The 23400-nt window shown below is 44.6% G+C and overlaps 1 protein-coding gene across 11 annotated transcripts in view; it reads left to right on the top strand.

Annotated features, from left to right (window-relative positions):
* The window catches only part of ADGRF5 (adhesion G protein-coupled receptor F5), a 99390-nt gene that overhangs the window by 64005 nt on the left and 11985 nt on the right, over positions 1-23400 (top strand). For 7 of the 11 annotated variants that reach the window (XM_081828390.1, XM_081828392.1, XM_081828389.1 and 4 more), the window contains 11 exons: positions 1398-1574; positions 1706-1815; positions 3095-3153; positions 4225-4367; positions 7629-7850; positions 9056-9259; positions 14780-14950; positions 16799-16918; positions 17072-17281; positions 19673-19885; positions 21845-22000. In XM_081828390.1, the coding sequence (XP_081684516.1) occupies positions 1398-1574; positions 1706-1815; positions 3095-3153; positions 4225-4367; positions 7629-7850; positions 9056-9259; positions 14780-14950; positions 16799-16918; positions 17072-17281; positions 19673-19885; positions 21845-22000 (1785 nt within the window). The remainder of the gene's footprint in view (positions 1-1397; positions 1575-1705; positions 1816-3094; positions 3154-4224; positions 4368-7628; positions 7851-9055; positions 9260-14779; positions 14951-16798; positions 16919-17071; positions 17282-19672; positions 19886-21844; positions 22001-23400) is intronic. The other 4 variants (XM_081828396.1, XM_031030475.2, XM_081828391.1 and 1 more) reach the window with 3 other exon arrangements.

Genomic DNA, 23400 nt, shown 5'->3' with positions numbered 1-23400 from the left:
CTGACTGGTGTGAGGTGGTATCTCATTGAGGTTTTGATTTGGATTTCCCTGATGCTGAGCGATATTGAGCACTTTTTCATGTGTCTGTTGGCCATTTGGATGTCTTCTTTGGAAAAATGTCTGTTCATGTCTTCTGCCCATTTCTTGATTGGATTCTTTGTTCTTTGGGTGTTGAGTTTGATGAGTTCTTTATAGATTTCCAATGTTTTATTCTTAATATGCACTAGCGGAACCTGAAATGGTTGCTTCATAGCTCCTTTTGGGTGCCACTTCCTGCCAATGCTGAAGAACAGAACTGCATCAGTGTTCATGGATTCAGTAGAGCTTGGGTGTCCCTCCTATTTTGGGAACAGTGATTTGATGGCTTTCCTTTGGGTAGTCATTCTGTGGGCCTTTGCCTAGGAGCTGATTCTTAGAATAGACAGCTCCCAGTGTTATGACTTTGATTGAATTTTAGGAATAAATTCAAAACACTCTGTTTTCAGAGCATTTTCCAATGTCCCCAATGGGATTAGTGACTGTTTTGGTTGTTCACCTTTGACTAGAAATGTAAAAGGCAGAGTCGTATTTGTACTCTGTATTTGTTATCTTTTGCTGCTTAACAAATTAGCCCAAAACTTAGCATCTTAAAACAGTAAACATTTATTGTATCATATAGTTTCTGAAGGCCAGAAATTCAGGAGGAGCTTATCTGGGTGGCTCAGGCTCAGGTTATATGAGGTTGTAGCCAAGCTGTCAGCCAGAGTGGCAATCCTCTAAAGGCTCGACTGGGGCTGGGAAATCCACTTTGAAGCCCACTCATGTGGTTGTTGGCAGGACTCAGCTCCTTAGTAGCTGTTGGGTGGAGACTTTTGTTCCTCACCATGTCAGTCTCTCCATGACATGTCCTTATGCAGGGGCAGCTGGCTGCCCCCATAGCAAATGATGAAAGAGAAGAAGAAGAGAGAGAGAGAGATAACAGAGGAAAGCCAGTGTCTTTTATATCCTAATCTCAGAGATGATATATCATCACTTCTGCCATATTCTGTTGGTCGCACAGACTAAGCCTAGTACAGTATGAGAGGGAGTTACAAAAGGGTGTCAATACTCAGAAACAGGGGTGGACAGGGGCCATCCTGGAAACTGGCTACCATACACTTCATGTCCAGGAATCTGTTCATCATGGTATCATTGTAGGCATCCCCTAAGATAGTCAAAGCCATCATCCTTTAGGTGGCCGTGCCTGATAGCATGGTGAGGCGTAATGGGAATCACGCAAATCTCATGTAATACTATTGAACTTCCCAGAGGGCGATATGGAGTCAAACTAGGATTTTCTGCAAGTGTAAATACTTACAGTCTATAAATGTAAAGGTGGTGACCACCTTCTCTCTCCTTGCTGTTCTGGTTAATGCTAGTCTGCAGACCTACTGGGAATGAAATCTGGTGCTCCTGTGAGACAGGCTACAGGTGGCCTCAGGAAAAGTGCCTCCAAAATCTCACTTGTCAAGAGCATGACAGTGTCCCTGCAGGGCATCACTGTGGTTGCCTTAAAGGACTACCTCTCAAGGGACCTTTCTGCCAGCTCCAAGGAGGTAAATAACTGTTCATTAAATGTTTCTTTGTTGAGTGGCTATTTGATATCAACTCAAGCAAATGTTTCTCTGTCCTGTGTGTATTCACTTGCTAACATGAGATTTTAAAATGTTGCCCTGCGTTTTTTCAGCAGATGTTACCCTAAGAATGTCAGTCAGACTCAATGTGGGCTTTCAAGAAGACCTCAAGAACACTTCCTCTGCTCTCTATAGGTCCTACAAGACTGACTTGGAAATAGCGGTAGGTTTTGGCCCCAGGAACCTCTTAACCAACAAGCTTTGGGCTGAACTGAATCTGTTGCATTTACAGTGGATAAATTGCTTGGATTTGTCAGAATTTATGAATGTGGACACCAAAATTATTCCTATACCTCTGGGATGATGAATTAAGAAGTACTCAAATCAAACAGTGTTCGGGGGATGATTTGACATCATCTTGACCTATAGGAGGAACTTCTTCCCAGGGTAGAATTGATTCAGAGAAGATTTGGTGGCATCAACTCACTGAATCCTATTCAAAGGTCCAAGAACCTGGTCTAGAAGTGCCTGATGGTGCATTTCTATTTGTTTTCACAAACCGCCTGGATGAAGCCCCTAACATCTTCTGGGCAGATCAGCCTAAGGCTGGTACTGAGGGTTTCAAACCATTCTATGTTAAAGGTACCGACGCATTCTCAATTACGACAGATTTAAATTGACTCATATAAAAATAAAGAATATCCCCTGGGTGTTAATTGTGTGCCAGACACTATTCTAAGTGCTTTATATTGGATTAATTCATCTGAGCCTAAATGCTTTGCTCAAATTAGCTCATTTGGAGTAGAGCTTCCCAATTGGTGCTACAAATTATTACAGGTGGGTTGAAATGATGACTTCCCTTAGTTTTCTGGGCGGCCAAGCCCCTGCCTCAGGCCAGGAGCGCCTCCACTTACCCTTCTATACCACAGAAATTATTTTCATTTCCATGGGTGCCATGCTGAAATGCTGAAGAGCTCTTGGACATCTGATTTGCATATCTGGCATGTAATAGTTCTGCACAGCACGAGAAGCTACCACACACACACACACACACACACACAGCACACTCAATTATATACCTTGGAGGAAAGAGAGAATGGCATATTAATCTCTGGATCCCACCCATCCACGTACCTGGCACAGTGCTCTGCACCCACAGTGCTTTGCGTATAACATCTGCCTGCAGATGTGACTTGAATCAAAATAAGTCTCCTGTGGCTCGGTATTCAGAGAAACCTCCCCATTTTCTTTGCTAGGCATCTCCTTGAGTAAAATTTTTTGCACATGTAATCTGGTGTTTGCTTCTTGGAGAACCCAGCCTGCAATAGGCAGACGGGAATTACTTCTTCAAAGATCTGCCTGGGCCAGCACTATTAAAATATATAGGAGAAGGGTTTGGCTGGGGTCATAAAGAATATGTGCTTTTTACTTGGCTTTAAATCTTTTGACTTATCTCTCACTGGACCTTGATACGATGACACTTGTCTTACTTTGTTTTCCAGTTCTGGAAAGGTTACAGTATTTTACCAGGCTTCAAATTGGTGACTGTGACAGGGTTCAGGTAAGAAGCCGTAATCGGGGGGCGCCTGGGTGGCTCAGTTGGTTAAGCATCTGCCTTCGGCTCAGGTCATGATCCCAGGGTCCTGGGATCAAGCCCCGCATCGGGCTCCCTGCTCTGCAGGAAGCCAGCTTCTCCCTCTCCTTCTTCCACTCCCCCTGCTTGTGCTCTCGCTCTCTCTCACCCAAATAAATAAATAAAATTTTGAAAAAAAAAAAGAAAAAGAAGCTGTAATCGGGTCATTTCCACCCAATGGCAGAGACCAATACGTTAGAGAAGGAGAAAAAGCCCATTAGGGGGGCATCATGTGGGCACACAGCAGGAACACTTTGGTAGAAGTGTAGACAATACCAGGTTGCTGGGGCTTAAAGAGGGAGACAATGCTGAGAACAGAAACTTGTTCCCTAGAGATGTACCTACTTAGATGGAAAGTGAGCAAAAGCCTTGTGTTTATTCTGTGCATGCAAGAATTTTGCAAACAGATACGGGGTAAGTTTGCAGTCTGGCGAGTTCTGAGATACAAAAATGAAATAATGTCATGCATGATGCCTTTATTCAAGAAAAGTCGTCCGCCAGCCACAAGCACACAGTTGCACGCTGCTGTGTGGACGGCTCCCCCTGGAGTTGGGCACCGTGGCGGCCGTGAGCGGGTTAGCACAGGGTTTCAAAAAGTTAGTTGCCAATTTTACAAATAAAGAATGTTCAGAGAAACGTTCAGGCTTTTGGCTTCCCTTGGCATTCAGCGTATCTGGTAACCCTGGGCCAGCATGACCGTGTGACAACAGTCTCTGTGTTGTGCCTGCCACCCTGTGACCAGCTTCTGTGATTCACTCCACTCATTCCTGTCTGGCTGTTTTGTTCATTTATGTCGCCTGTCTGCAGCCATTTGAGTGTGTGAGCCCTGCCTCGGGCTTTCAACTAGAGCTTAATAACAGGTTGATTAGAGTGAACCGTTGAAGATAGAACTGCCCAGGCTGTTCCTGCCGTTTTGTTTCTCCCATGCAAATACACCATAAGGATCTAGACTCTTCCAGGTCAGTCACTGCCTTACTGAACAGAGTGGTCTCCATCCAGGCCCGGAAGTGTGGTTGTGACATATGAGGTCAAGACGACAACACCATCACCCGAATTAATGCATAAAGCAAACGAGCAAGTAATGCAGAACCTTAATCAGACCTACAAAATGGACTACAGCTCCTTTCAAGCAGTTACTAGCAGTAAGTAGGACATCTGCTCATTTTTCCTGTACGTGGATTTTATTTAGATAAAGTAATGGTATTTATCATTATGCTTAAAACTAGGAAATTCCATTACAATGTCCTCCATGGACAGAGACTGTCTTGTTCTCAACACAGAGACTTATGTGCCCACCGCCCCCTCCCCATCGGAGGCGCTGGTGCAGAGCCTCCCAACCAGGCTAATGTCACTGCAGTTGGGAGGGGGCGTTGCAGGGGAGAGAGATTTGACCAGAGGGTCACAGAGCCATCTGGGTTTATGGATTCTTAATAAAAAATTAGAAGGCCCCAAACACCCAAAAACTACCATCGTGGTGGGGGTTGGGATATTCATGAAATGCATTGATATTAAACAATTGATAATGTTATTTTAGAGCAGTAGTTCTCGAAGTGTGGCCCCCAGACCAACGGCATCAGCTCCACCTGGAAACTTGTTAGAAAGATAGATTCTTAGGGCCACCCCAGACCCATCGCCCCAGGGCGGTTGGTATTTTGACAAGCCCTCCAGGTGGTTCTGATGCACGGGAAAGTTTGAGAACCCCTGCTTGGGATCACATAGAGCAGTGATAAAATCCTGGGGTGTTAGATGTTCTCCCCCATTTTACAAATGGGTACAGAGTTGTGTTCTGTTGTGTCATTAGGTGGGTGGACCTATTATTACTTGGGAAATAGCCAGCTGGGCAGAGATTTGGCTGGTGGATGTTCTAGCTAACTCCAGTCCATGGTTCCAGACTCAAGGTGATTCCTCCTTGGAGGGACACTGTCCCCCAGCAGGGAGGGCTCTGAAAGGACTGTTTGAGGCACACCTGGGAGAAAGGGCACCCCTTCTCAAGGGTTAAGCCATCCTTACAATAGGTTTATAAGTTTTGTCTTTACATTCTCTGGTATTGTTAGACACCAGATCATTTTTAAAAACAAAATATTGAAAGGTACATACATAATTATAAGAAGGTGCTACAACATAAGCAAGAGAAAAAGCAAAATAAAAATTCAGAATACGTTAAGACAGCAACACAGGTGAAAACTGGAAAATTAAAGGAAGGGGAGTAAGTGGCCTAAAAGTGTGGGCTCCCATGGAAGGCACCCAGCAATGCTACTCCCTCCTGACCCCCAACACCACCCCCAAGCAACACATGTTTTACCCTGAAAAATTCCTTATGTTTATGGTTCTGACGGCGTAGGTGAACATCAGGCTCCAGTCTAGGTAAGCTTCGGTTGTGATTACTCCTCCCCCCAAATTTCAGTTGTGTTGAGGATAGTCAACCATTTAAAGGAGTCAGTATCTAGCAGTGTTACTGATCAGCGGCTGTCAGTCCAGAAACATGCTGCTGACAGTAAGGTTCCCAAAAGTGCTTTGGAGTTTGCGGCTTCTCCTTCCAAAGAGCAATGAAGTCACTGTGAATGGAGCTCAACACCATTTCTGCAGAGCATCTTCATCCATCTCTGCAACCATCTCCTTGGAAGACCAGAATGATCCTGTGATATGCACAGCTTCCGAGCAATAAACAGGAACGTAGCTCCCCCATCATCCTGCTCTCCATAGCGTCACTGCTATTTACCTAGAGTATAAATATCCAAAAGGTCAAGAGATTGGGTTTTGTTTTGCTTTAATTATAATTCTACTGGGGGGCAGAGAAGAGGAAGAGAACAAGAAAGAAGAAAAGCTGAATGAATGAGTTGGTAGCAGAAAGTTATTTTAAATCTTTATGAAATACCAAGGGCACAGGGCAATCAATGTTCAGAATATTTCCATTTATTTGGTTGTGTATTTATCCTCAAAATAATTAATGTTTGATTAATTAGCAGGGGCGCTTAACCGGAGTGCCCCTTTCTCTCATCACTGCCCATAAATTCATGGTCAATTCCATATAACCACATGATACCCGTGGTCTTACTAATCATTATTGTTAGCCACAGTGATGATGAAGAGAGACACATTGTTATTGTATCTTTTCTGTGTTAAGCCCAGCGTGTTACACAAATTGTGTCCTCACGTATCCTGTGAGATGGGTACTGTTATCTGCATTTTATAGGGAAGGAACTAGAAGCGGAGGGAGGGTAAATAATTTGCTCAAGAACACATAGTAAGCAACATAAGTCTGTATGACTTCTGAGTCAGTTCGCTACATTAAATATTCCCAGGAGGTCTTGTTTCTTAACAGTTGGGTATGATATTTTAAAATCGTCTTTAATTCAGGAGCCTAAAAAAAGTGATAAGAAATATTTAGATCCCTTGGTACTTTGACTAGAACATCAGAGCTCCTGAAATTAATTTTACGGTATTGTGATCCCATGTTGACAATATGGGGAGGGTCTGGCCTGAGCATGGAGCTCATGCAAAACAACCCTCATAGAGCTTCCCTTATCCAGCACCTCTGATTTCCTCAACGTGTGGAATTCATGAAGGATGTACAATAAGAAACACAGCTTAAAGGGGAAAAACGCACGTTGTGTAAACAAAGGACAACCATAAACACAAAAAGCAAATGTTGTGTTTTATTTCTATCTGTGAAATGACTTAATGCCATGGTTCTCCAGATTTGTACCATGAAAACAATAATAGCTGCTATTCCCCCAAATCACCTCTCCGTAGCTCTCACTGCTCCTGTTTTCCAGACAATGAGCTGAGGCTCAGAGAGCCTAAGTAAATTCCCTAGGGCCACACAGCTGTGTGTGGCACAGAACCAGGATTCAAATCTGGACCTGTGTGTCTATAAAGTTCTCCTTCCTAAGGGCCCATGGATATGAAGTCTTTAAAAAAAATTCTTAATTCTTAACAGACTTTATTACAAGAAATTATTTTTCCCATTTATAATTCACCAAAAACATACAACAGAGCTTTCAGTGGTACAAGATACCCGTTATTGTCAAGAGGCAGTTGATATTATTGAGTCATTAGCAAAGAAACTTGAGGTTTAAATAAGTTGGTGTGACTTTTTTATAAACAAGTGAGCGTTTTTCTACCAGACTATGTGAAATACTGAAAATAGCTTTGGAATCCACATCACTACCAATGAGACCAATTAAGTGTGCACAGACTCCAAACTGGAAGCCTTGTCCCCGGTATCTGGCAGGTGGCAGCTCTTTGGGCCTCAGACACCAGCTGTCCGGGGATGGAAGGAGGAGGACGCGTTGCCTCCTTCTAGAAGCACTACAGCCCTGTGTGGTGGGGGGTGCCCGCTGGGTAGTCTTAATTCCATTTGTTTGCTCTGGGATCTTAATACCTTTCCTTTGGGTTTCCAGATGAAACGAAGTTCACCATCATACCAGAAATCATTTTTGAAGGGGACACGGTAAATCTGGTGTGTGAAAATGAAGTTTTGTCCTCTAACGTGTCCTGGCACCATGTCGAAAGGCGTTCTGACTTGCAGAACAGCAGCAGATTCTCGGTCTACAGCACCGTGCTCAACAATGTGACCTCAATATCGAGCCTCACGATTTACAACATCACTCCGGGCGATGCAGGTGGGTTTCCATCCAAGAACGGGTGCGGGGAAAGGAACAGAGAGCTCATAAAGAAGCAAGCCTTGGAATATATATACATAGTGTTTTCCTCTTTGAAAAGAAGTCACTGGCCTCAACTTTTCGAAATTAAAAGTGAATCCCATGGCATATGAGTAAGCAAATATATCCTTGGAGACAAAAACAGATTTCCACATTTACCAAGGGCTTTTGAGTTGGAAATGGAGACAAAAATCCGTCTTTTGTTTTTAATCTTTAAAAATTTTTAAACAGTTTTGTTGAGATAGAATTGACATATAATAAGCTGTACATATTTAAAGGGTGCCGTTTAGTAAGTTTTGACATATGTGTGCACTTGTGAAGCTTCCACCCTCCTCAGGAGAGTGAACATATCGTTTCCATCACCCTCCACATGCAGTTTTCTTGGATTCCCTTGTAATCTCTCCCACCTTCCACTCTCCCTCCCAACACCCACAGAAGCAGAAGTTTTACACCTGACACTCTAGAATCTAATAACCCCATTGTAACCCAGATGTCAGGAAGGGGCATCTCTTTTTCCCTGACAGAGAAGTTGGGTTGCAGACACATAGGTCCTGTTACATCTTTGTGGATTCTGATTTGGCCGCAGAGTTAAATAGAATGCCAAAATCATCCATGACCTTCTAATTCTCCGAGGCTTTCCAATTTTTCCTTTCTACCCCTTTCATCACCACACCTTTTTTCTTAACAGCAAAGACTGAGATTTCTGCTCCTTCCTTAGAACATCTCTCTACTCATTAACTTGTGGCATCAGAAATGACCTGCGTTGACCTTCTGCACTTCCTGAATGTCTCTTTAGGTTTGTTTAGAGCAGGTCTTGGATGCTTTTGAAAACGATGCTTCGGGAAGTACTGTCACGACACATGAGATGAGGCTATCATTCTTCTAAGGAATTCCATATATGTAACAAGAAAAAATGCAATTGTAGGGACACCTGGGTGGTGCAGTCGGTTGAGCATCCGACTCTTGGTTTTGGCTCCGGTCGTGATCTCGGGGTCTTGAGATGGAGCCCTGTGTCAGGCTCTGTGCTCAGCGAGGAGTCTGCTGGAGATTCTCTGTTTCCCTCTCCCTCTGCCCCCCACCCCCGCCCGGCTCGTTTGAACGCTCTCTCTCTCTCAAATAAACAAATAAATCTTTTTTAAAAAAATATATTTGTGTATTCTATGCAGGTGAATATATTTGCAAGCTGACATTAGATATTTTTGAATATGAGTCCAGAAAAAAAATAGATGTCATGCCCATCCGAATTTTGGCAACTGAAGAAATGAAGGTGACGTGCGACAACAATCCTGTATCTTTGAACTGCTGCAGTGAGATTAATGTTAATTGGAGCGCGATAGAATGGAAGCAGGAGGGGAAAATAAACATTCCAGGTAAGAATGTCAGATGCCCTTTTGCATATACGTTTTTGCCTCTTGGCCAAGTAAAAATGGGAGATGCACTGGGTGGGAGAGGAAATGTCAGATGGCTGTTTTTTCCCAAACTTCAGACTATAAAAACATAACTAGGCTTGATGCCAGCTCCAACTTAGCTATTCTAGAACAACATTCCAAAAATATATGCATACAGATGTCATGCTTGGGTTGTAGACAAGATCCTGGCTGGGATGACCTGATGACTTAGGCCCACAGTATCTCCTGCCTGTAGAAAAGCTGGCCCCCCACCTTCCTTCTCTCATCCTCTTCGACAAAGAGCTAAGGATGAGGTCATTGGCTTTGCTTTGGAGTCTGACTCGGAACTTCTCTTTCTGTGTCTCTTCTTTTGGTGTCTGTCATTCTCACATCTCTGCCTCTGTCCTATATCCTTCTGTATTACCTAATTCTGTCTTTGGGGTTTTTGTTTTGTTTTGCTTTTTTATTTCTCAGTGTAGAACCGTTTGTCTCTTAATCGTTCCGTGTCAATTTCTGATCTTGCTTAGCTTCCTTTTAGATCTGAGATATTACTGGAAATTCTCCAGCCCCCCATTTATACTGATGAATGATAATAATAATAAATTAAAAGAGCAATACTGATTCATTTTTGTATAACAGTTTATGATTAACCAATGTTTTAAAAATATGTTATCACTCTTGATCACATTTAACCCTGATCGCAAGTTTGAAGCTGGAATTTCTTTCCTCCAATTTGCAAATAAGGAAATTGAGGTCTACACTGACTTATCTGAGGTTGTCAAAAAGGAAAAGAAAGAAAAAGAGAGACTCTGATTATGCAAGGCCAGTGTTTGCCTTGGCAAAACTCTGTTAGCCATGCCTAAGGAACCATGCTGGTGCAGGCTGATCTGGAAAAGTTTGTTCTGGAGCGGGAGGCTTTTTTGTCTAGAAACTTCACATAACAAGATCCAGTCCTTCCCTTAAGAAATGACAGTGTTATGTGTTCATCTTTACACTAAAAAAATAATTAAAGTAAAATGTGGGTACATCGGTGCGGCAAAGCTTTATGGTTCAGTCTTTGCTATCAGACTATATTAGGTTATAAAAAAAATAAAATAATGATTAATTTACGTGCCACTTGTCCTGAGCCCGTCTATTTGCAAGGCACATTTCACTTGCTGCATCTGTATTTTACTTTAAATACTCCAAAGAATGGGAGAGGCATCTGGTAACTGTTGAAAATGTTGACACCTGATACATTTAGTCACTGCCTTGATTTTTCAGGACGAGGAGGTGTAGGCACACTGGAGAAGCTGCCAGATGGGAGAAAGACCTTGCAAATTTCCCTTGGTACTGACTTAATGTACTTTGAGCTCCGAGAGCTGAAAGCCTAGCCCTCTGGCAGAGGAACCAGGAAGTCTGCAGTACAGATGCTCAGGGACCTCTCTGTGGCCACCACTGCTTCAGACATTCCTAATGCCCAGTGCAGGTGACCCGGCTACAGAACAATGGATTTCCTGCCACAGGGCTCGCCGCCCGGGGACCCGCACCGTCCGTTCATTCTCTGATGAACTTAGCCTCTGCCCTCGGCACCTTGCCTTCCTCCTCCCCTTGCAGTCCCCACTCTGAATCTCTCTCTCTCTCTCAAATTCCACGATTCCTTTAGCACCCATTGTTCCATATCAGTAGGAGACAATCTAGCAAAATAATTCACTCCAAAGCATGAGGAACTGAATGGACCACCTCCTCTCAGAAACAGACCCATTTCGTTTTCAAAACACAAGGGATAAGACAGAGAGAAGGTAACCAGCAGTGGTAGGATTTCTAGCGTGAAGAGGGTGGTCTTTTCGAATAGGGAGGGGCTCCCTGGAGTGTTTCAACTCATCGGGGCAGCAGCTAATGATATAGATGGCAATGGTCTGAAATAATAGTATCAGTAGTAGTAATGGTAGAGGTGGTAATAGTTACTATTATTTGTGCAGCATCTCCCCGGGCTGGTGTAGGACTAGCTAGCTTCGCCTGCACGGAAATGCATTGACAAACTGGGGGAAACTAACAGCAGCAGAGTTTATAGTCTCACTGTAGCCGTTATGTGGTGTGATGATAAAAACTAATGGAGCCTTAATTCCCTCCTTGCCCACAGGTTAGAGCAGTTCCCAAATGAGTTCAGAAACTTCTTCATGGCCCTGCCTACCACACTCCAGTGGCCCATGATCACGCGGAGTATTCATAAAACAACTGAATCTCTACAAGAGGGGGCCAGTTCCCTCTTGGCTGTGACTTTGGGTGACAGGAGAGGGAACACCTTCAAACTCCGCGGTCCCCTTACTTGTGTCTTTTCTTCCTGATCACCCCACTGAAATGTTTAAGCATACGTCACCGTGTGTGCCTGCGTGCTGTCCCAAATGCTTTTGTTTTGGTTGGGTTTGGTTTGGGGGTTTTTTTGCAGCCAAACAGGGCATCAGTCAGATATAAAGGGAGACCGGCTGTTTTTCTTTACGGAGTAGAAATCAGCCTGTGGCTTTGGAGTCCCTTGATGAAGTGCCCCTAGAGGTAGGCAGGCTTCAGGGTCTGAGGTGAGCCCTAAGTAGAGAAGCAGCTGGAAGTGGTCCATAGCATCCTGAAGGCTGGTCTCCATCCTGGCTACACGTGAGGGTCACCCCCGGGGTTTATTAAACAGACCAGCTCTCAGGGCTCTACCCTCGAGCAACCGCGCCAGGATCTCTGCGTTAGGGCTCCAGGTGATGCGGTTTCAAGTGCGGTCCGTGAGCCAACCGCCAAGAAAGAATTCTTGAGTCGTTTTTGGTGCTAAAATGTGGTTTTATTGAAGCACGGGGACAGGACCCCTGCGCAGGAATTGCTGCACTGTGGTTGTGAGGAGCACTTGATTATATACTTTGGAGTTGGGGGAAGTAAAGACAAAGGAAGTTTCCAAAAGTATTTTCATATGTTAGAGAAGACTTACAGGATCCTGGAGCCCTGACTATTGTCAAGCTAAGGTGGTTTTTTTCCTCTAGCAAGGCATTAACATTAAGATTGGGAGTTCCTGGGGCACCTGGGTGGCTCAGTTGGTTAAGCGACTGCCTTCGGCTCAGGTCATGATCCTGGAGTCCCGGGATCGAGTCCCACATCGGGCTCCCTGTTCAGCAGGGAGTCTGCTTCTCCCTCTGACCCTCCCCCTCTCATGCTCTCTCTCTCTCTCATTCTCTCTCTCAAATAAATAAATAAAAATCTTTAAAAAAAAAAAATTAAAAAAAAAAAAAAGATTGGGAGTTCCTGGAGGAAGGGTATACTCTGCCTGCCTCAAGTATTTGTCCATGGGCTGCAGGTTATATGGAAATCTAACTTTATCTGCATTTCTTTTGCCTTTGTTCTCCACATCACAGGCGGTGGCGTATTTTCTTAAATTTCACAGCAGATTTTACTGGGCAGAGGGGCGTGAGGACCATGCATTTAGTCCAGCTCTTCATTGTACACATGAGACACTGAGGCTTTCTGTGCATGGCCCAGGATCTCCCTGACAGGAGCTAGGGGTGCCCCGCCCCAGCCTTGCTCTTTCTCCTCCTGGGTGTTTCTCTGCGTGTTCCTAATGAGCCATGGCTAAATCCAATTTTAAATAGTGATTCCTCTACTTGTGGGAATGCCCACGGAATTGTACAGAAGAAAAAAAAGAAAAGAACGTGAGCCAAGTGCTCTCCAGGAAGACAATACTTAGTCCTGAAAAGCCACATCACGGCTCTGCCACGGGCGTGCCCAGCTGGGTCACCTCACTGATCCCACTTTTGTCTGTTAAATAGTGATAATGGTACCCATTTTTGCAAAGCTTTTGTGGGGAGAAAAAAAACCATGATGATAAATGTAAACATTTAAGACAGAGTTGAATACACTGAGTCTGCCACAAGAACTGTTTTCTGATAATGATGATACCTTTAAAACCCATCCCCTCACTTTTCCTCAGTGTGGTGGCAAATCTTCTGTGGAGAGTATCTAGCCTTGAGAAGCAAACTTGTGATCACATGTCATCTCTTCTCCAGAAAGCCCAACACCAATTTACTAACTGCATTCAGTACCTTCTAGAGCAGGACCCTGAGGGGCAGAGCCCCGGGGTGCTGGGGTGCTGGGGTGCTGGGGTACTAGATGAAGTGCAATGTGAATGCTGCCAATCAGAGATCTTGCTTTTGTTTTCTGCGTTTACCATCTCTTTGGAGCCTTTCTGGACCTACAAGTGTCAGCCTCACAGAACAATGTAGCCCCCCCCATTCCCCCCACCCCCACTGTTTGTCTCCTGAACAGCAAGCCACAGATTCTGTGCTTTTGTTTGAACCAGTGGTTTTCTGACTTCACTGTACAAATCTTTTTTCAAGCAAAACCTCAGCTTCAGCACTAGTGACATTTGGGGCTGGATAATTCTTTGCTGAGGGGAGCTGTTCTGGGCATTGTAGGATGTTTATCGGCATCCTTGGCCTCTGTTCACTAGATACCAGTAGAACCCCCACTTGTAACAATCAGTCCTGTCTCTGAAGAATGCCAAATATCCCCCAGGAGGGCAAAACCACTCTGGTCAAGAACCAAAGTCTGATATGCAAAGCAGGCCATAGTGGAGCCACTTGAGTTGTGAATGGGATTAGGGGCTTTTTACCCTCCCCCTCCCCACCCAGCTCCAGCTCCCAAAGCAGGCTACTGGAACACCACATCCTCCAAGGGGTACTGATTCACACATACAACCGCACCCCAGAACACTCCAGCCACCATTTCTGTCTTTCAAGACCTAGAGCAAACCTCTGTTCCTCTCTGAAGTCTTCCCTAGTCTCTCAAAGAAAACTCCCCTCCTTCAACCTCCATAATGTATTTAGTGGCTTAGAGGTTTCCTCTCTACTGTGCATTATCATTTCTTCTGTACATCTCTCTATATTATTCATTCTGAAAACTCATTGTCTTGCACATCAGTTTGACGGTAAAGCTGGGCCTCAAAAGATAAGTAAGCATCAATGGGAAGAAGAAGGAAGAAGGCTTCTTTCTCCTTTCAATAATAATGGTTTAAATAATCTGACATCTTTTTTCCTTGCAGTTGAAATCATATCCAAACACCTTACTTCTCTCTCTCTCTTTTTTTTAAAATTTTTTATTTTTCCTGCCCCAGCGACCATCACTAATGGTCTGTGTGAGGGGCCGGCCCAACCAGGTGCTGTTCTAAGTGTCCCTGTATCTTAACTCCTTTGACCTGACTACGATCCGGGGTTATAGCTATGATTAGTCGTCCCCATTTTCCATGTGGAGAAACTGAAGCACAGAGCAGTTGAGTGACTTTTCCAACCCTATCCCGCTAGTAAGTGGTAGTTTGGGATCTGCAGCGAGGCCACCTGGCTCCCAAGTCTGCAGACCTAACCACCGTACAATCCTCCCTCTCCAAAGAGAAGAAATCGGATTTAAATAATAACTCCTTTTCACTGATGGGACCTCTTTGCCCCTAAATCGAATAGTCAGCCAAATGTGACAGTAAAAGAACTACTTATGTCATTGCAGGCAACCCTGAAACTGACCTAGAGTCCGGCTGCAGCAGGTACACCCTCAGGGCAGACGGGACTCAGTGTCCCAGCGGGTCAGCTGGAACAACGGTTGTCTATGCGTGCGAGTTCATCAGCAGCCACGGGGCCAGAGGCGGCAAGAACATAGAAGTGACATTTACCTCTGTGGGTAAGGACTCCTTCACTACGATCTTTAGCCTTGCACCTCAAGCCAGGGCTGTCAATCCCCTGGGAATATCTCTGAGCTAGCAGGAGCGTGGCTGGGGTCAATCACAAGTGGGCGACAGAGGGGAATGTCCCTCTTGCCCATTTGAATTCAGAGGAAGCCTTTAGAAGAAAGAAGGATAGGGCTGGGGACCCAGGGCTGCAGGGAAGGGAAGGTCCTCCTGGCACTGAGAAGGCACTCTCGGATTAGTTCTGTTTAAGCATTGAATTTATGTCGAGGGTGATGTGCCAAATTTTCCCCTTTCCTCCCGTGATCCCATCCTCCCTTGCACGCCAGTAGCCTGGCGCATGGCCCACCACCAGCCAGCGAAGACCCGCTCTGCCCTCCCTCCCCTCCCACTCCACCTCTTCTAGAGAGAACGCTGCAGGAAGCTTTAATAATCAGATACTTTGTGGTCATTTTACAGTTGCCTTGAGTGTTTTTTAATCTTTTTGACTAAAAGCTTTCGAATGAGTTAGGCCTCTTTTCAAAAGTGTCATTTCTTCTCCTCATGTAATAAAACATTCTGACTTCACCCCGTCTGCAAAAATGGGACACTTACACGTGTTGTTTTTCTCCCCATCTTACAAAAAATGAGCTACTCAGGTCAATCCGACGCCCTTGAACAATTTGGAGAAAGGCTCATATCAACGCTACCGATGACTCTTGTTCACACTTGCTACTCTCATGACTTAGCGTTTTTACAAAGATCAAGATGATGCTTACCTGAAAACATTATCACCATAGACGAGCTAGTGGGTCTTTCGAGCAATTTGCAACTTTCTGTAGTGAGAGCAGTTGTACACTTCAGGTTTCGACTCAGAGTTGTATTGATTAGGTGGGCTTTTGGTTGTCATAGAAATGTGTTTAGCTTTCACTGAAAACCACTGGTCCGGTAGTTTGGACCTCGTCTGAGAATCAAGAGGAGCAGATTCAGGGTTCCATGAGCCTCTCCCTTTCCACTCTCAGAAACCACCCAACCTTAGAAAGGCATCTCTACACCAGATCCCTACAGCCAGTGAGGCCCATGGGAAGGGCACAGCAATCCATGCTTATGCGACCGGGGGACTGTATCTGGACATTGGGATCCCAGCTTCTAAGGGGCACTATGGAAAGGCCTGATTTCTATTGGTTGTGACAAAGGGCAAGATTTGACACTGTTGGGAAAAGCAGGCTGACGTCAGTGGGCTCAAGGCATGAAACTGTTCACCCCTAGGAGATAAAAGGGAATGGCATTTTGAAAAATCAATGACATGCTCAAAGAGGGGTAGAAAGATAGAAGCAGAGGCCAGAAAAAGTGAACTGTTCCTATAAGCTCTTACCTTTGTAAGGGTCTTGTTAACATTTTTGATGAATAATTCCTCATGAACGTATGAGGACATTCTCATAAGGAGGAGTAAATGTAGAGAGACTTAGAGTTAAGGTGCCTATCCCTCCCAGTCTGCCTGAGACAGTCCTGGTATAATTATTTGGGCAATACATTCTACCATTCCTGTACTTCAAATGCTGTTCCAGAAATCACTCTTCGGCTTAGTAAGTATTGACTGTGTACTATGGTCAGTGCTAAGTCCTGGGGAATGCAAAGACACAGAAAAGAGAGTCCCGCTCTTGAGGGGTTCACATGTTTATGAAGAAGAGATATAGAAAGAGAGAAATTAAAATACAACGTGGTATTATTTAAAACGTGTTTTAAAAGAGTAGAGAATGGCGTTGTTACAAGAACAGAGCCATTTGGCACGGAAAAGGTTGGAGGGGAGCTTGGGTTAAGTCAACAGCCCTAAGTTTGCAACCTTCTGCCCTGCCGATCATCAGGAGATAATCCCAGCCACAAAGGGGAAGTGCACGAGTTCCCAAGGCAGGAGATGGAAATGAGTACAGTTGAGAGCACCACCAGGAACAGCGTAGAAACAAAGAAAGCCCAGGAGCCACAAGGTACCCATCCCACATTGATACCAGTGGAGTCAGGACGGCCCCTGCTCTCTGCCTCTGTCTTAAATTTCACTCCTGTGTCGATGTCACCAGAAAGACTAAACCTTGTGCTTGTTGTTGGTTTTTCTTTTGTCCGTTCTGTGTGCGTTCTTTCAGCCAACCTAACAATAACCCCGGACCCAATTTCTGTTTCTGAGGGACAAAACTTTTCCATAAAGTGCATCAGCGATGTGAGTAACTATGATGAGGTTTACTGGAACACTTCTGCTGGAATTAAAATATACCAAAAGTTTTATACCACGAGGAGGTCTGCTGCTGGAGCAGAGTCGGTGCTGAGAGTGAAGATCGCAACTCGGGAATGGAACGGTAGGTGCGAGACCCCAGACCCTCTGCTGCCATGCTGCCCCGGGGCCCCTGGGAACACCCTGTAAGAGGGACCATCTCTGCAGGGGCTGCCCCGGGATGTGCCCCTGTGCCACCACACTTCATGCAAGAGCTCTTTAGGGGAAGGTGTCGCAATCTCCATTGTACAGGTGTGGAAATAGAGGCTCAGAGAGAATAACAAATGCTCCCAGGCTCCTGCATCTCAAGGTGCAGAGTCAGGACTGGAACTGGGTTCTCCGATTCAAGAACCTGTGCTCTTGCCATGAAGTTAAGAGGATTGTTTTGCTGTTTATTTTTAAAGATGTATTTATTTTAGAGAGAGAGAGAGAGCACAAGCGGGAGGGGCAGGGAATGGGAGAGAGAATCCCAAGCAGACTCCCCACTGAGTGCGGAGCCCCACGCCGAGTTTGATCTCACGACCTAGAGTGGGACACCAAGAGTCGGACACTTACCTAACTAAGCCACCCAGGCACCCCAAGAGGATTATTTTTAAAAGTAGTTTTACCAGACTTTTAGGACTTTTTCACCCAGTTGTGATATTAAAAAAATCTAGGTAAAGGATTTATATGCCTGGTTCCAAAGAAAGGAACACTTGTATTTTGTATTTATCTCTACACGTTATTCATGTTGGAAAGAAATTTGGAGGGAAAAAAAGGATTTGATAGAATTGCTGCAATAATAACTGACATGTATTGAGCCCTTCATATGTGATAGGCATCATGCTAAGTGTTTGAGTGGGTTAGTTCATTTAAAACAATAAACCTAGAGGACAGTGGGGGTTATTAGTGTCCCCATTTTACAGGTGAAGAAACTGAGGCCCAGTGAGGGTAAGTAAAATATCTGAGGTTATACACCTGGTAAATGGCAGAGCCAGGGTGAAATGGAGACTGTCTGGCCAACCCTTGACCACTCCACTCTGAAGGCTTTCATTAACTATAAGTTTAATCAGTCCAGGTCCTACGAGTCCTAGGTCTTTATTTGTTCATATAAGGCCTAGGCAACATTATAGAAATAACTAGTCACTCTGTGGCTGGCCTTGGCTGGGGGCATTTTTAAAACCACCTCACTTGGTAGCATACAGTCAGAAGATGGAGTATTTTTCTCCCGTGCTGGGCTTACACATACTCTGTCCAATTGCTCTTTCCTCCTGAGGAGCCATAACTGAGGAGGAGCCGTAACGTTTCCAGGAACATAAACTCTTTAACAGTCCCATACTCGGGCACTAAGAAAAATCCGTTCTCATCTAAATTAACTACACTTTTATTTATATTGAAGCTACATTTCCATTCCTCCCAACAGAAACAGAACGAGGTTTGTTCTCTGTCCTTGTTCTACCTGTTTTCCCTCTGGCTAAGTTGCTGCTCTGGTTCCTCCAGAGCTGGGGCAAAGAGAAGGAATGTAGAGAAAGTCAAAGGGTCTTACTCAACTGTAGGTGCCGTTATAATCTTCCTGTACTGTCCCCATGGCAGCTGTTCAGGTGGTGGCTCATCCTCTGATGGACCCTTGCATAAAGACCACTGGGATAAGGTCCTCTCTAGAAGCTCGACCCAAAGACCGTGCTCAGCCTACACTGCCTCACCAAGCATGGGTGCACAGGCTACTCTTGCTGAAGCCTTTCCTCTGTCCTCCAGAAAGGCCAGCCAGCCTCTCATCTTTAGACTTTACTAAATGGGAGTCAGACATTAGACGTCCAACTCTGGGGTCCACAGGGGAAGCTCTCTCAAGGATTTCAGCCTACCCCCTCCACATGCTTTGATGGTGTGATGGTGCCCGGGAACCGGAATGTCTACTCACTCACAGATGGAGTGAGGGAACATCCCACCACCACAGAGCTCCAGCTGGCTGGCAACTGTCTTCGAAGAACTCCTCAGCCCAGCACACACCAAAATTCCCATTTTCCCCCCTGGGTTAATGAAAGAGCCTTGGAGTAAGTGTTGGGAACCTGGTTTGAAATGCAATTCCTGGGATGCCTGGCTGGCTCAGCTGGTAGAGCATGCAACTCTTGATCTTGGGGTCTGGAGTTCAAGCCCCATGTAGGGTGTAGAGATTATTTAAATAAATAAATAAATATTTTAAAAAAAAAAAAAAAGGAAAGAAATACAATTCCACACCTAACAGGCTGTGTAACTTTAGATAAGCCACTTAATTTTACTTAAAAGTAAGTGAATATTTAGGCAATGGGTTAGTCCTTCAGATACATAGATAACCTGGAAGGAGAGTTGATCAAACATGTTCTCGTCCAGTGTCCAAGAAGGTGTGATGTGCCCTTGCCCATGCTTGACAGGGAAAAGTAAGCCTCTTCTTAAACTTCCTAGCCAATGCTTTTTGGAGCAGTGATCACATTCTATCTCATTTTTATTTCCTTCCACACAGGAACCTATCATTGCATATTTAGATATAAGAATTCGTACAGTGTCGCGACGAAAGATGTGACCGTTCACCCACTGCCCCTAGAGCCAGACATCATGGTGGATCCTCTGGAGGCTACAGTTCCATGCAAAGGTTCCCATCACTTCAGGTGCTGCATTGAGGAGGATGAAGACTACAAAGTAACTTTCCAAATGGATTCCTTATCCTTTCTTGCCGGTAAGACACTAATTGCTGTATTGTGAGGACATATTTCATTCATGTGGAGTCTTAAAACAGCGGTAAACAGACATGAGGATTGCATCAGAGAGAGAATGTAACAGAGGGAACCTCATGAACTTTTATTATCTTCTGTTTTGTTATGTGGCCCGTGGCTTGTGGGTTTGTGGCAGAATTTGAGGGTCTGTGAGGGTGGAGCCCATGGGTTTTAGTGGAAGCTGTCGAAGACAGTGTTAAGACATCTCCACAGGCCTTCTGCTTCCTCAGTATATCAGGTATTCTGGTGGTCCCTCCCTCCGTGCTATGAATCAGCATGCTATAAAAACACCACAGAAATCCTTTTAAATGCACAGCTGAGCATCCAAGAAAGTGAGAGAAATACCCAAGGGCCAAAAACATAAAGAAAAAGAAAAATAGAAATGCTTTAGCTACTGCTGGGGCTTTTCTGAGGGCATCGACCAGTATGAGAAACCCAGAACCTTGGGGTTTTTTTCCTAAAGATTTTATTCATTTATTTGAGAGAGAGCTAGAGAGAGAGCACAAGCAGGGGGAGGGGCAGAGGAAGAGGGAGAAGCAAACTCCCGGCTAAGCAGGGAGCCTGACATGGGATTTGCGCCCAGGACCCCGGGATCATGACCTGAGCCAAAGTCAAATGCTTACCTCACTGAGCCACCAGGCGTCCCAGAACCTTGGGTTTTAAGGCTCTGAAGGGCATGAAAGAAAGGCCTTGTTCCCTATGCAGTGATTAAGGCACCCCATGTCACCAGCACAATGTCAGGACCCTCAAAGGGTGACATGCTCACTCAGGAAGAGGATAAGTAGAAAAACAAAATTTGTCTGCCAGAGTTAAGAGCTTGGCCTCATCTCCAGGTGGACAAAAATTTCCCCGGAGAATTACAACTGTCCTGCCCTCACTCAGGTTTGGGTTTGAATTTATATTGCCTCCATGGCCCGGGACTCCAAGCTGAGGAGTAACTAACGTAAAGTGGTCCATGAGTAACACCCAATGGTACCTGGCCAAAAAAAAAAAAAAAAAAAAAAAAAATTCGAATCCTCTAAGGTAGAATGTACCCTCAATCCAGATACCTCAGGATTCCTACAGATTAAGGTGAACCTAATGTGAGCTCACAACTCCAAATCTCAACACAGAGACACCTTCATGAGGGATTTACAAGCTTATTCGTTCTTTGAACAACCATTTGTGGGGACACACTCAATGCAAAACACCATAGTAGGCAATGAAAAGGGGACACAAGAGTTGGGGCACAAGTATTACTATCTAGCTGGAAGGGCTCATGTCATAAAGGATGATTCATGTAATGTTAAGTTTCCAAAATGAGCAATGCAGATCAAAAGAACACTGGAAGTTCAGAAAAGCAGGAGCCAGTAGAGATGAGGATTTAGAGAAGGCTGGGTGATAGGAGGATATAGAATCCATCCCAGTACTGGAGTATTTAAGCATTTCAACATTCCATGTTTAACATGCATGCATTCAGTGCTCTGAATGTGCCAAATACTGAGCTAGGCATTGGGAGATACAATGATAAATAGGACCAGGTACCTTCTCTCTAAGACTTTATGGTCTAATGGAGGAGACAGACCCATAAAAAGGTGATGCTAAACCAATGAGGTGAAGGCAGGACAGGAAAAATGCACAGGGCATGATGGGATTTGGATAGGCAGAGGGAGGAGAGGGATGATGAAAGGCATTCGGATTGTCCAAACTGTACGGGGAACAGATTTGGAGTCATGAATGGTGGAGGTAAATGTTAGGCGAGCACCGGGTAAGTGTGGGCTGACTTACTTCTTGGCTGGGGCATTTTTAAAACCACATCAGAAATGAATGTGGCACATGCCTTGGAAAAGTTTGGACACATTATCCATAGTGGATCAGTTTAACAAAATGTGTGCTTTGGAGACTCATCTTGTGACTTGATTCTTTTAATAATTCTATCTCAGAAAAAGAAGTTAAAGGAAAGCAAGTGTGTTACAAATACAATTTCATGGCAAGCTCAGTTTCCAGGTGTCCAAAAAAGCTGGACATATTTTGTCACTTTACCAATGCTGCTAATAATTCAGTCCGGAGCTCATCTATGAAGCTTAACCTGGTTCCTGGTAAGAGCATTTGAATTTTTTTTAAAATGTGATAGTCATGAGCAGGGATTCATTTATTCATTCACTCCCTCATGCATCCCTTCAATAAAGAGATGTTGAGCACCTTCATGTGGCAAGCCTTGGGCTAAGGGTAGAGGGTCTGGAAAACAACAATAACAACAACAACAACAACAGCTAAGCCATGGGGATTAGCCTCAGGTGTAGGGGAAAGATGGGTGTGATAAAAAATGTGATCACATCTAATGTGGTAAGGGCTGAACTAGAGACCGTGTGGGCAGGCAGAAGAGGCTGCTGGGTTTCACTCTGCTGGTGATAGTGCGGAGGAAGTAATCAAGAAAGTCTTGCGGATGAAGCCCTATTTCTGAGGAGTCTGAGAGGCAAAGCACTGGACTGGGCAGTGCATAGTGTCTTTATGAGGCTGAGACCCCTTTGAGGTTTCAGCCAAGGAAGGGTGTCCCCACTAGACAGGGCTACATGAAAAGAATCAATCTAAAAAGTAGGCAACCATCTTTCCCATCCTTTGTCATGACTGAGCCAATATCCCCCCGCATAATATTTTCAAGGTAGGAGGTCATGGTTTATGGCCCTTTCTGTAATAGCCCAGGACCAAGAGCTCTCCTCAGGAGCAGCAGAGAGGCAAGTGAATAAAGGGTGGTCCTGGGCTTCCATCAGAAGCAAACCCCTCCTCCAGAAATCTTGTCTGTAATAGGACCTCTGATATCCGAAGGATTCATGGCTCTATCACAACTCATGTTTGGGTTTACTGAATGATTTGTGATATATGAGAATATGTGTTGGTAACTGAGCCCTGGACACCAAGGTAGGAAGCAATTTAGAGTTCCTTGTCTCTCTGAGTTACTGTCCCCTGACCCTACAAAGAACACCTCTTCCGGAGGCAGCCAAGACCACTTCTTCACTGTCCCTCACGCCGCCATCTTCACCCATTTATCTTTGTTCTTCTCTTTCCTCATACGAGGTCTGATTCCTCTTCCTTTTCCTAGTAAGAAATTACTTACGTACTTCAAGATTTTATACAATGATTGAGAACTCAATTAATGTTAAATTTGTAAGTTGGTGAGAAAGGGATCTTATCACCAGAGAATCAAGGTCCCCGGAAGATCAGAGATTCTGCAACAAATGTCATTTTCCCATTCAGATCTGGTCTTGAATAGACATGAAATAGCGTCACCTCTAAGGGAAGCCAGAAGGAACAAACATTTACAAATATTGCTTAGAATATTCAGGTCATGGGTACCTGGAATTCCCATTATTAATTATATGTGTGAATTAAGGCAGTGCTTCTCAACCTTGGCTGCATGCTGGAATCACCGGGGAAAGTTAGAAACACAGCCAATGCCTAAATCCCAGCCCCGAGGGGTTCTTATTTGTTTGGGCTGGAG

Source organism: Leptonychotes weddellii, chromosome 8, assembly GCF_054177405.1.
Source record: "Leptonychotes weddellii isolate Sample4059 chromosome 8, ASM5417740v2, whole genome shotgun sequence".
NCBI classification, from domain to species: domain Eukaryota; kingdom Metazoa; phylum Chordata; class Mammalia; order Carnivora; family Phocidae; genus Leptonychotes; species Leptonychotes weddellii.
Note: the sequence above shows the minus strand (reverse complement) of the source record. Positions and strands in the feature narration are given on the sequence as shown.